This window comes from Pollicipes pollicipes, unplaced genomic scaffold, assembly GCF_011947565.3.
Source record: "Pollicipes pollicipes isolate AB1234 unplaced genomic scaffold, Ppol_2.1 Scaffold_7261;HRSCAF=8764_pilon_pilon_pilon, whole genome shotgun sequence".
NCBI lineage: Eukaryota > Metazoa > Arthropoda > Thecostraca > Pollicipedomorpha > Pollicipedidae > Pollicipes > Pollicipes pollicipes.
In genome coordinates, this window is record NW_023597054.1 from 19,087,329 (window position 1) to 19,101,418 (window position 14,090).

The 14,090-nt window shown below is 50.0% G+C and overlaps 1 protein-coding gene across 1 annotated transcript in view; it reads left to right on the forward strand.

The window, feature by feature from the left end:
- The window catches only part of LOC119111149 (homeobox protein abdominal-A homolog), a 76,452-nt gene continuing 62,362 nt past the window's right edge, over positions 1-14,090 (forward strand). The window contains exon 1 of the mRNA XM_037234978.1: positions 1-436. Within this exon, the coding sequence (XP_037090873.1) occupies positions 1-436 (436 nt within the window). The remainder of the gene's footprint in view (positions 437-14,090) is intronic.

Sequence of the window (14,090 nt, forward strand, 5' to 3'; positions counted from 1 at the left end):
ATGGACGCCGCTGCATTCCTGCAGCGTTTTCAGACGTTGAACCCCTCGCTGGAGGCCACTGGTGAGCAGGTCCTGCCATATTTGGAAGAGGCATTCGGTCGCAGCGACAGTGGCGCCGCCTGGGACAGAGATGTTATTCGACTAACCAGCCACGGTCTAGGCGTGCCACTGTGCTGGGAGTTCCGGCTGCGCGTGCTGCCCGGCGGCCTGGCAGCGCGCCTGGTGCGCCCTCTGTTAGTGGCGCTAGGCCAGGCGCAGCAGCGCGAGCGCCGCCTGCTGGCCGAGGTGGCCGCTCGCGACCGCGAGCTGGACGACTACCGACGCTCCGGTGCGCACTTGATCCTGAAAGGGCTGCGCACGGAGCCACTGGACGCGGCGCGCTTCGATGCCGAGATGGCCGGCCTCGGCGCCCGTCCGGCCGACCTGGTAGACTCCAGTGCGTGGGAGGCCCTGCCGCCGGAGCAGGGCCCGGGGCCGCTCGCGCCGCCGCCGCCGGCCAGCGCCGAGCCAGGCAAGCGGGAGCGGCCGGCTGCGGAGGAGCCGCCGAAGGAGGACTGGACCCAGGGGATTGAGCGACGCCGCAGGGAGCTCGCGGAGCGCCTCCAAGAAGAGGAGAAAGAACTTCGGAGGAAAAGCAAGAAAAAGCGACTCAATCTGTGATAAATGTTGCGAACATTGCATGCCCGGATAGCGACGTTGTGTCCAGGCGCTGTCAGTGTGTGGGAGAAGGATGGAAATGTGCATATTTTTACCAAAGCAAGCTAGTCAAATTAGAAACGTGGTAATATACGACCCGTTTGTTGCTCCTAGCTGTTGCTAACGTAAATTATTTGTAACCGTATTTACGACTACTGGTTGAAAGTGTGCGTGCAGTGGTGGTCCTATGGATATTGTGTGTAAATCTGAGATTATGCCTAAGCCAACCAACGTAGCAGAAATATAGCAATTGAATGATCTTTTAGCCAATAAGTCGCAACTCTCGGAGCTTGCGCTAACGTGTGCACCCCATGTAAAGCCCGCTCCCTCCTGTTGGAGAGGCGTGACTGCACGTGATGCACTGGCAATGCGATCGACACCGCGGCGAAACGAATACAAAGTGTACAGCTCTTATATTGGAACTACAACCACCAACGGTATTATCAGGAAGTTATTTGTAACTTAGAATCTTGTTTCGCTACCTTAGGTTGACCTTACAATTATCACCGCGTGAATGAAAATGAATGTTGTGTATTATCTTCAAATGATACATAGCAATCGTCTTTTTATACTGACCAAAAATTATGTGTTCAGTTTAAAGTAGCGAACCAAAGTTTTGCAGTAACTAGTAACTAAGAAGTAGTAGGTATATATATATACTCCATTCACCAAGCAATGACTGCAAAGTGAGAACATTTTTGATTGACGGAAGATGTGGCGGGAACGGGCGCGTGCTGGGAAGCTTGCAATTTAGGGGTAGTCTCGAAAAGCCTGGTCCGGCGCAGCACCGACGCCGGCCGAGGCACCTGAGGGTCCTTGTACGGACAGTAAGGTTTGATTGACGCTGGCACTGGCAGGGATTCAATGCATCTAATACCGGTCGGCATGCCCTGGTGTTGTTAAAGCCCCGCATTAGCAGTCCAGACACCTCTCCGCCGCGGGTACTGGTACAGGCCGTACCAGTACCCGCGGCGGTACAGGTCAGGTACAGGTACAGGTGTGGTACGGGCTGTCCGTACCGTGTTTTCGCGATTTTGTATCCGTCCGTTGAATGTTCAATGCTCAAAGGTGTACTTGGCTCCCATGGTGACAGGACATGATGTGTGGAATTGGAGAATCTGAGACGGGTCTAGGTCACAGAACTACCCAAACGTAATATAGGACGGTCAGGAGGGTGGAGAGCTCAAGTGGAGTTTGAAGCAGGGTGCAGTACAGGGCCCGAGACGGTAGGGCAGAGATAAATGGAGGATCCCTATGCGACTTTGAGTTCTTGTTTCAGCATCCAAATAGCGTCGAAATAGCCGATGGTCACCTTTGATAGGCTGAAAAGGTAGGGCACTACAAGTCAGTTTACGCAAACGGCGATGGGTGTGAGTTATCAGACCGTTAGACGGTAGTACGATGAAGAATGCTGTGATATTTCCAGAGGCACCTCGCTTGAGACGATCAAGGGTTCAAAGTAAGTGTCCATTATCCAAGTAATCTATCCAGGTAAGCCCGCTGCCTTCGAGTACTGAAGAATGTCAAGGATGCTTGATACCAAAGCCAGTTGTCAGGTAAATGGAAGCATACTGAACTCAAACGAGAATCTTCTCGGCGGGGGCGGCGGGGGCGGGGGGGCTAATATCGCTGATGAATCTTAACACGGTATAGAATCTCTTAAGGATTTTGAGTGGCCCCGAAAGCAGTCGGACTATTCAGGAGAACATATGGTCCAACTGGTTAAACAACTCCAAGGTAGCAAGAAGCCCTTAGACGCCTAGGGCTTATGAACGGTCTTGAGTCTGCTGTAATTCAAGAGGCAGAAGCTCCACTGTTAGCGCATTTGGCTAGGCAACATCGACTGATCTCTAGGTTATACGGTCTTTTATTACGCGGGAGATCATATGTTGTACCACAACGAACGTGTGCCCTAAAACGACCAGCCCCTGTGGGCGGTCAGAGCTTCAGGATAGTCTCGCCTCCATAACGAACGATAGATCAGATGTAGAACAGTTTCAGAGGCAGCCGTATGTGCTCATAGTACAGCGTCAGGAGGGAAAACATTACGGTGACGTTCACAGAGCCCTAGCAGCGATCAAAGGATTCCAAGTGGATCCCTAGCTCCATAAGATGGTCATCCGGGAGGTGATCAGATGTTGTTCAGGCTGACCAATGCTTTCTAGAGGCCAAAGGAGTGGCTGAGAAGATTAATGATGAGAAAGGCTCCCGATAGTTAGTCATTGGTGTATAAGGGCGCGTCAACTGCAAAAGTGAGCTGCGAAGTGAGTTGCGCCCTCGAGCGTCAAAATAGCTGGGGTGTCTCGAGAGGCTACCAGCATATCTCACCATGAGATGCATACCCGTTTACACGTATATGTAATGTACGGATGAGCATTATTTTAACTATCTTCTTGGGAGGGCGGGGGGAATTTTTCCTTTTATGACTTTCAGTTTCAGCTGGATCTTTTAGTCACTTACAGGCGTAAAGGCTCACGCAAAGAAAATGTTCGGTTCACTCACCAACGCAGTACGAATGTGTGGTTTATCCACACCTCTTCACGCCTACATGGTTATATACAACTCTGACAAGTAACTAACTCGGAAAATAGCATTGTCGCCATAACTGGCGTGATGCCCGTGTCCGCAAAACACCTGCAGGTAACGTTGACATTTTTACCTCAAACAAACTGCACTGGTGGCCGTGTCGACCATTTTTGCACATGTTGTTGTGTGCAAGCGTCTAAATGTTGACATTGTTAGACACTCGTGAAGCTCGTGCGCCCCGCGAAAGAGTTTCATGTGCCGCCCGGCTCGAGCAAGATGCCCGCTTGAAGACCGCCGCCCGGACCTCGCTCGCATCCTTATACAGGTTTGCAATTGACAATTTTAAGCCCGGCTGCCCATTAGGAGGCTCAGAATATATGAGTCTGGCAAAAAAGGTGACTAATGACCGGATTACTCCTGGGTGGCTCAGCAATAAATCATCAATCTTTGTCGGGTATAAATCAAGTCGGCTGACGTGGGGCAGCATTTTAGCGATTGGCAGGCCCGATACGTGGCCATTGTCTGTGTGTGGTCGCCGCCCGAACGTCAGAATGCGGCCGCCGCGCGCTCCTCAGTCGCCGACGCCACAAAAACTCACGACGCTCGCCATGGGAGAGCTCTTACCAGCGGTGGCCCGCCTAAACGCTCGGCGCAGGACGCGCGCGCGTCGCTTCCGGGGCGGCCAGGCGGCGGCGGCGGTCACAACAGGCGGTCGCCGGACACATTTTACGCTGGTCGTTAAAGTTTTATGGCGGCGGATCAAAGCGGCCGCGGCGTGCGGCACTCGCGCCGCATCGGAGGCGGCGCCGCGCCGTCCCGCCGCCGGCCCGCCGGCCGCCGCTGGCACGGCAGGCGCGTCGTCGCCGGCGGGCCCGAGCGAGAACGGCCGATGGATGACGTCCGGAAGCCGGTGGCAGTGATGGGCTCCCGGTGGGGATGGGCTTCGCTAGGCGGCAGCTGGTGTTTTTGTGTTATTTTGATGTCGATGTGCATGCGTGCAGGCACTTACGTACAGACTACTTTTGCAGACTGCGGTGATTGTGACTTATGTTGCGTTCGTGAGCAAAAGATGGCATAAGAGCTAAATGTAGGAATAAATTGGTACAGATGCTTGTCGAACGTCTCAAAAGAACAATAAAATGAAGCCAAATCAATAAGGCCGCCAAAAAGGTGCAGTTTTCTGATCGGGGAGGCGATTTTAAATTTATGCACCGCTTTGAAATAATGACGTTTCGGAGCTCGTTCCTTGTAGAGGGGTAAAAACGGATGCTGATGTGGCAGCGAGAAATATATGCCACTTCTCACCTTGTTCACTTTTTAAGCTTAGCGTAACTATATACATTTTTAGTTGTAAGCCAATCTGGCTTGTACAGGCGGCCACCTAAGTAAGTATGGGTTCCGGTTTTGGTGTCCAGCGAAATTGATATAGCACTTACCGCCTGGCCTACTGGAACCCATAGGTGGGAATAAAACGTAGACGTTTTTTCATTGCTGCTGTAACAAGTTTGACGGACGTAAAACTGAAAACATAGCCACCAGTAGATGGACAGTCGAAGTAACTGCACACAAGGTGCACAGAGAAGTGACAAAATGCGAAAAATTGTGCTGCAGCGAAACGGCATGTGCCTCGTATACGCTTTTACTGCTGGTTGCAGTTGATGTGCGATGCACAAATAAGATTGGACTGATGTCAGCACCAGTTCCAGGCATCCCACTGCATCCCTCTAGCGAACCCGCTATTCCGAATACGCGGGGGAGGCAGCAAGAGCTTTTCCCAAATTGCGATATAATTTCCGACTGGTGCTACCAATGTGCCGGGTAGGTTTTCCAGCTTTCTGGTCAGCCCACGACCAACTGAGAAGTTAAGGTGCCCACTTCACCCCCTCCCCCCCCCCCCCACCCCACCCCCGGAATTTGTGAAGAACTTTCGTGCCGTGCCAGGTGTGTCACAAAATGTCCCGTGACGGAAAGGCAGTCTATTTGAAAAATCCTGTTTGCTCAGGTCACCTAGTTATGGCGTTATCAGTAAAGGCCTGTACGCGATTCTTGCCACCACATGTGGAAAATCACAGTATTCTTGTTGCAGCCTGTTTTGGGGGCAATTCCGTCGACTGGTGTGACTTTCTGCCAGTCAGGGTCAGTCACAGCATGTGAGGTCACACCAGGTCACCTCAGGGGCTATGCGAGGTGAGCTTACTACTATCAAACCAAAATGGTTTGCTGCACTCATTTGTCACAAGTAAAACAGCGTAACTGGCGCATCGCCAGGCCATTGGCTTCCATTGTCACGTGGCCTGGAAGAGCAGGCAATCATGACAGGTGAGGTGAGCTGGTCGTGGCTTGACGTGACGTCATCTGAACTTGGCACGCATCAACACATGCCATTATTACAAAATATCGGAACACACCCGTTTGTTTGGTTCCGGCTTCAGTTCTTTTTTACCATTATTACCCGAGCTGGACGGCATCGATCTCGTTCCAAGATTGTAGCGATTGCAAGGCATCTCGTGTTACCTGTGACGCAACCCGCCACGTAATAGATGTTAACTCGATGATTCCTGGTTAAGATTGACCAGGGATGTCGAATATTTTTGCTATCTTCCCACTCAACCATCAGATGCTGAGATACCAGGGGTACACTTTTAATCCACCTCCTGCAGTGGTCGCAGCGGCGAATACCATACAGATGCTGCCTGATTGAACTCATCTAAGATGGGTGGAAAATAGACAAACACTATTTTACTGCGGCGATAGGCATTGGAGAAGTGAATCTGATTTGTGATTGACCACCCTGGAACTCAAAGCTAATAGTCATTTATACCATTTATTGACAGAAATTGGAGGAATGAGAACTCAGTAACTCCCAATTTTGTGACCGATGGGCATGCATGAGAGATGGCGAAGATATGAACTGAGTCTCAGAGCAAAACGAATAATTTTTATATTTGCCTATTTGTTGGCAGTGGCACGAGCAGGGAAATACAGATGGAACGTGCCCCCCCCCCCCCCCCCCGGTGCCCGAGTGGCCTGAAGGACCTCTCTGGACAGACGATTATGGGCCGGAAGGGTCGGCTCCACGTCACATGAAGAATTCCGTCTCGTAGGTGTGACCTGAAATGCAGGTCAAGGCCTCTTGCACTGATTAAAGACCCCTGAGAATACGTGCCTCTATGTCGACGCCCGCCAGGGTGGCCCGTAATCTGCACTGGCCGGCGACCCAGAAACAATGAGGGGCCTCTGTGTCGGCCGAGGGCCTTCAGTACCCAACAGGGGTCCTGTGTCGACAAGCCGTCTAGAGTCGGCCAGGGGCTGTGCTAGAGGGGACCCGAAGGGGGGGGGGGGTTCCTCAAGACCAAGAAACAATGGTACGAATGGAGGGCTCAAGGGCCCGAAGGGCTGGCTGTAGGTCACATTAGGGACGGCTCCCCGCCCTTAGAGTCTCCACCTCAAATGTCAGTCAGAGAGTTTCATTCACCGATTGGGGCTCCCTGGGACAGTATGGAGCTCTATTTCGGTCGGAGACCGCCAACTCCGTCCAGTGGACTCCGTATGGCTATGAGCCCTGAGGGCCCAGCTTCGTCGTCGTCATCGGGGCTTTACGATGTCCTCAGCTGCTGGGGCTGCGCGTTAACAGACGCGTTAATCACTACGCTATTGGAACCCCAGGACCCGTTTTCCAAGCAGAGACAAGGCTGGGCCAGGTGATTCGCTTTTGTCGGGCCTCTGCATCACTGAGGATTCCCTGTGTCGGTCAGGATCCCACAGTGCCTAACAGGGGTCCTGCTTCGACAAGGGGCCTCGACTCGGCCAAGGGAGTATTTGATGAACAGGAGCAGGGATAGACTCCAAATGCAAGAGGGCCTCTTGCGTTGGTCCGGGCCCTCTGGCAATGAAAGGAGATACGAGAACTAATGAAGGGAGTCCACATTGAGACAATGGAAGGGATCTGTGTGAAATCAGGGCACCCAGAACCGAACGGAGAGAGCCCATTCCATCCAAAGACCTAGTAACCCGAACCGGAGTCTATGCATTGATAATTGGTCACCTGCGGCGATAAAGGATCTCGTCGCGTAATAGAAAGTTCCTTCGTCGATCCGGAGCCACCTATCCGTGTCAGAGGGTCTCCTGCGTCAGGGAGGGAGCCGCTGTGTGGTGTAGCCATCGAAAGTTCTCCGGATCGACCCCGCCCCGTGTTGCCAGAATGGCAGCCAGTAGGCACCCTGTGCTGGAACGGAATGGCCCTTCAGCCATTAATAACGTGTGCCCCCCCAAAAAAGTAAAAGGTTTCATTGGTGTTCGATAGATTTGTAGAAATGAGATCAAAATGAAAAAAGTTCGCCTAATAACATCCATTTTTTACAGAGTCGGATAGTGAAACAAGCTAAAAAAGTGAGCCCGTGCGCTCAGGAGCAAAAACAGCGATGGCCGGGGTTACAGTTTCCGTAAATGTGCCTCCAGAAATTGAACTTATGCTTATATTTTTACGGGGCTGTCCTCTGGACATATTAACTATGAGAGCAACACAAAAAACAAACGTTTACTACCTTTACTCTAAACTACTCAAACCACTAGATTTCAACTGCCTTTACTCTCCCAGTTGCATCACCAGGCTCCGCCACCAGTTCACGGTGCTGTGAATGCTCGTCTGTTCTCAGTATCAATTAAAAAGTCATATAGGTGAAATTTGCGCGAGGGCTACATTCTAAACCAGCTAATTGATTCCCTAGAACGTTTAAAGCTTCTTCTCTCAAAGGCGTCATAATTTTTGTTCGCCAGTATCAGCAGGAGAGCAGCTCGTTTGAATTTTTGTAGATCAAGGGTTAAAATGAAAACTTTAAAGTAACAACGAATACGAAACATAAACATTGAGCTGGAAAAGTAATACACCACGCAGTGTTAGCAGTAATCTACAACTTCCCATGCTTTTTCGCGTTCCCTCCAATCCCAACTCGACCTCCTACGGACCATGTTGTGCGCATGCGTGGTAGATCATTGGATAAGGTTGGACGCAGCTCAAGAATCAAGAACGTGAGTCAACGCAAACTTCAATGCAGATGGATCGGCGTACCATCGTGACGGAGCCCTGTACCCGGACCTGCCTCCATCCCGCCACACCAGGTGCCCTCAGCATACCATCGTGACGGAGCCCCCGTACCCGGACCTGCCTCCATCCCGCCACACCAGGTGCCCTCAGCATACCATCGTGACGGAGCCCCCGTACCCGGACCTGCCTCCATCCCGCCACACCAGGTGCCCTCAGCATACCATCGTGACGGAGCCCCCGTACCCGGACCTGCCTCCATCCCGCCACACCAGGTGCCCTCAGCATACCATCGTGACGGAGCCCCCGTACCCGGACCTGCCTCCATCCCGCCACACCAGGTGCCCTCAGCATACCATCGTGACGGAGCCCCCGTACCCGGACCTGCCTCCATCCCGCCACACCAGGTGCCCTCAGCATACCATCGTGACGCCCGTACCCGGACCTGCCTCCATCGCGCCACCCCAGGTGCCCTCAGCATACCATCGTGGCGGAGCCCCCGTACCCGGACCTGCCTCCATCCCGCCACCCCAGGTGCCCGTAGCTATTCCGGGCGGACCGTATTTAAAGCGGCTGCACTATAGTCAAACGAGGCTGTCACCACTAGCGTCCATCTCATGCCGATGGGATCGCTCAGATGTCACTCTCATACAAAGCTGCATTAGCGGCGGCAGTGCAGGCTGAAAGGATTGCAGTCCGGTGCGATTATTCCGTGTGTGGACGCGGTGCATCAGAAAGCACTTTAAGAGAGATACCACAGCAATCGCGTCGGCAGATTCACATCTTCCTGGTGTGTTTACGGATTTGTCGGCACATTTGCGATGGATGCACCTGCATTTGTATTGGCATACGCGTCTTGTAGACTTTACAACTTTACATTGGTTGTTAATCTGACACTGCCTGGACTATTTCGCTACTCGCAAACACCCAGATAGGGGTGGGGGCAAAAGTAACTGCGCTCGTATCTCAAGAACTGGTCGTCGCATTGCAAAAATTCAAGTGGCGATTGATGCAAGTAATTCATTTCTGTTTTTTATGAATCAATTTACCACCAACCAACGGCAAGGAATGCCCCCCCCCCACACACCTTCCAGCGCTCATTAACGCCCCTCCAGCGACCCTCACCTGTATTTTCCTACGTTCCGTCATGAACTGTTGTCTAGACACTCACACCGGGCCATATCCCTCACTGGATGAAAGCACTGACGAAAGAATGACATGGATGTGCCCTCTCCCCATACCCTGACTGTTTTTTTTTTGTCTCAGCTATGGCGTATGGTTCGTGTTTACCCATTGCTCAATTGGTCACTGGATCATGACTGGAACACTGTTGTCAGCCAAAACCTAACAAAAACTGAGACCGCCACGATTTTTATCACTGCTTGAATGCGATCCATGAATCTGGACGAGGCTTTTATTGCAAGTAATCCGCTGCATCCATTATCATAAGCAGTAGAAATATTTGAGGATTACAAAGTTAGGTGAGAGCAAAGTGGTCGGTATCACTACCTCGCGGTTTATTCGATTCCATCCCGCCCATTCGAAGCGATACAAACAGCAACACACCAGTAAGCAGGCCACAAGTCCTATTGCTTGCATGTTGGCCCTACGCCGTGGTTCCTTGGAAGAGCCCCTTTTGCAGTAGTGATTCCCGAGTTTATGTGCCCAGCACCAAATCTAGAAATGCGGCCTAAAGCACATTGATGCACCTCGGCCTGACCCCAGCGTTCCCACCTCCTCGTATTTGTGGGCGGCAAACATCCAGGTGTGGAAGGCCAGATGGAGTATCGTGCCTCGTGTTCGCATGCCAGTGCAACATGCGCAGCGTCGCAAACGATGGGACGTCTAGCTGGGGACACTATCTAAATACCGATGGCGGACTGCCGAGCTTCAGTAGAAAGATTGGTATCGTGTTGCACAAAAACGAAATAAAAAATGTATCATCTGTCCCGGTTTTCCTGCACCCCGTCTTTGGTGTCAGACCACCCCCAACGAAAAACTAAGCATTGATGGCCGAGCATTTTAGTTTCAGTTTGAAGCTCACTCCGCCGCAGCAAGGCACAGTGGGCTTGATTTGGACATTGGTGATCGGTATTCCGATGCCGGTTCGTCACCATTGTTCAAGCAAGATTGTCCCGATCAACATAACGCCAATTCACACCGTGCAGTCGTTGATAGTCTGCTCCTGGACTTGAATAAGCATTTTGGGGTAGCACATGCCATCGTGGCTACAACGCGCGCGGTGACGTAGTATCGTTTGGTCTCAATAGATGACGCTCAGTGCGGAGGCCCGCTGACGGGCGGTTGCTTGGTGCAGATAGTGCATGTTGCTGCAAGTCCGTCCTTTCGGCACAGCACGAGGTTTTAGCGCCGCACCTTTTGTTCACACTTTTCCATGTGCACTGCCAAGATGTTAAGTTCCACACACTTTTGTGCAAGCAGCGAAGATTAGCTCGCACCTCGCATGATCTTATATTATTTTATTATTCATATATATATATATATATATATACATATATACACACGTATCTATATATATCATATATATATATATCATTACATATCACACATATCTATATATATCATATATATATATCTATATATATATATATATCATTATCATATATATATATATATATAATATATTATATATTTTATGATTGTATTATACATTATCTTATATTATTACAGTATGTTTTACATGAACGGAGCATTTCAAACCAATGGCCTCGACGTGGCTTCTAACCCTCAGCGTTTGGACAAAATGCCACCCCAAAATCACCAAAGACACAAAAGCAACGAAACATGAGGTCCAACTGTTGCCTCCGATTAGGTAAGGAGGGCTCATGCTGACTGCCTGTTGTGACACCAGCCTCGGGGACTTTTCGAATGATCGAAATGAATCGGCACTTAAAACACCCCGCAGTCCTGTCTGGTGAAAGGGAGGAGGCAAAGCTTTTGACTCAACTGGATGACACAACGTGGGTGGTGTGTTCGGGGCACAAGTGACGTGCTTCGCTTCGCTGCTTGGCAGGTGAACATTCGGCCCTATTCCAGCCGACCAGTAACGTGGGTCCAATTAAGCGTGCGCAAACGGTCCTGCAGATTAGTTGTCTATGCTTTTATCAGTGTCTATGATTATACTGGATGACAACGATTAAGCCATCTTCAAGAAATTCAGACTATCTCGTCACACGTAACTGCCTAAAATCTTTAAAACGCACGAACCAATAGGTGTCGGTTGCCTGAAATTCCGGAACATTCAAGCTTGTGTTCGAACGGGATCTGTTCCTAACCGTTTATGCTGTATAAATGATATTGGAGGAGATCATACATATGTTTTAGAATATTCATTCTAAGATGTCAATATATATATATATATATATATATATATATATATATATATATATATATATAGAATATCCATTCCAAGAGAATGGATATTCCAACAGAAAAACGAAAAAGCACAAATACTGATGTCCACACAGCTGCAAAAGGTAGCATTTATGAAATCTTCCAAACGCGGCATAACATACAACTTCTCTAAACCCTAATGCCTTCTTACAGATCAGTAAATCAAAGCTGCATCGCTGGCATATTTAAACACTCCATTTAGTTAACTTCATGAACATATCACGGAACTCCACGGTGCACCCCAATCCCAATGCCCACCATGTTTAAGCAGCTTGCGTTTACGTAAAGTGAGCAATACCGCATGTAAAGGCACGGACAAGGGGCAAAGACAACCCCGACCTGCTGGTGACCGATACAGGCCTGTCGACGAAAGCGCTGGTTCGCGAGTCAGCTCGCTTTTGTTAACAATAGGTGTTCTCAAGAACCATCTAAGTACCCACTCAGACAGACTCAGACAGACAGACAGAACCCATACACGTGAGTATGTCTATACTCACGTGACCTACTGGGTCAAGTAACATAAGAACAGCTTAAGGACCTGATCCCCTATCCCCCTAACCAAATTGTTTCGTTCCCTTCTCCAATCAATATGGAAAATTGGTAATGGACGAACGTTAAACGCAAATGAACGGCACGGCCGTTGAATTGTCCTCATGTTTTCTGATATTCGTTTTCATATAAGATATGCATTTATTTACGCATATGTGCTTTTAATATAGGATGTGTATACATCTATTTATATCTGTTTTAATATAATGTATGCATATATTTCCGATATATGTCTGATGTAAACTTTGAAATGCTATCAGGCGATGTACTATAAGCCCCGACACTGAGCTCATGCAACAACCAGTACAGTGGGCATGGATAGCCGGCCCATGCAAATAAACATCAGCAGGCTGTGGTTATCTACTGATCGACGTCCGGACGTCTACAGCCGGAAAAGATTGGCGAATCTTGACGGAGTTTGACAGCTAAATGACAAGACAGACGGTATTGCAAATGGGCAACGTGCACTGCCCATGCGCAGCAAAGAACTCTTCTCTTACACATCGACCGCAGGTAAATACGGATCGATGAAAAAGGCTGGCAGCTGTTATTTTGCCATGCTAATCGTTTGCTAATCGCAGTCCACATTCAGTACCTTACCATACCTTGCACATTAATATCAAGCAGAGAGGAATGGGGTGGTCGCCCACCAAACGCTGTCATGCGTCAATATCGGTTAAACATTTACACCTTTGCGCTAGCACACAACGTATGCTTTTGGAGGATGATAGGTTATAGATATGCATGGCTGGAAAATACTTATATAAACATAAACGGCTTCCGGGTGAACGGCATATCAACATCTGGCTATTCAACACCGGTAAGACGCCTTAAGTTGGACGTTGGGACGAACGATGTAACAACAGATGTGGGAATTGCCACCTGCTGTGTAGGTGACGCCAAAGCTGGACTCGTGGGGCCGGACACATTCGACATCAATGCGAACGCCGAATGCGTTGGAAATTATACCATCCGCTCACATGCAACGGATGGAGGCTCACTCCCACGGCATTCTCGAGCCTATCCCCATTCAGCTGATTAAAAATGGCCGATCATGGGTACGACATAACACGACAACTTTAATCGAGGGCATCACTTGACTCGCAGTTACTTACAGCTCTTGAAATAATGACCAAAGTATTGCAAAGCACTCCAACAGGTTGAGTGGATACTGGTCATCAGAAACAGGGCTACACTCCTTTGTGGCTTTCATGCCCCGGTTTTTCTCGCCTCAGGTCTCAGCGTGGTGGGTTCTAAGTCGGTGGCTATGGAAAACGAGATATCGACCGGCCCCTTCCCGGTCGATACCTCAATTGACCGGCCCCTTTCCGGTCGAGAGTTTCGAGGTTATGGGCCGGAGAGTTTTGGTGAGACCCGTCAGTGAGTAGTACCCAGCACATTCACGCGCATCGTACAGTTAGCTTCACGCCTTCATCTGCTGTGGGTGCCAGGATCTGGGACGGATACATATTTGCTTAAAGCGTTCAAAACGGGCGTGCTCATGGCTCACGCACAAAAAGGCGTGACCAGCTGCACTCATCGGCTCACAATTTTTGCCTGTGTTTTTGTACCTGTTTGCTAGGTCATACTATGTTAGTCTCGTGCCGTTGCGACGTCGGGTCATTGAGATCTAGACCCGGCTCCGACCTACGTTCATCAGCTGTTTTGCACTTTGCGCGTTTTAATTTTCCGATTTGATACCACGGGGTGGAGCGGCAATACCAAATTTTAATTCAGTTCTTTGCATGCATCGCCAGGGCCGGTTCATTGGACATGCAACGGTTTGGTCATGCATCGGTTAGTGTAAAAAGGGGTGGGATAGCCGGCTGGCCCCCTTGTTCCTACAGTTATGCAATGGGGAGGT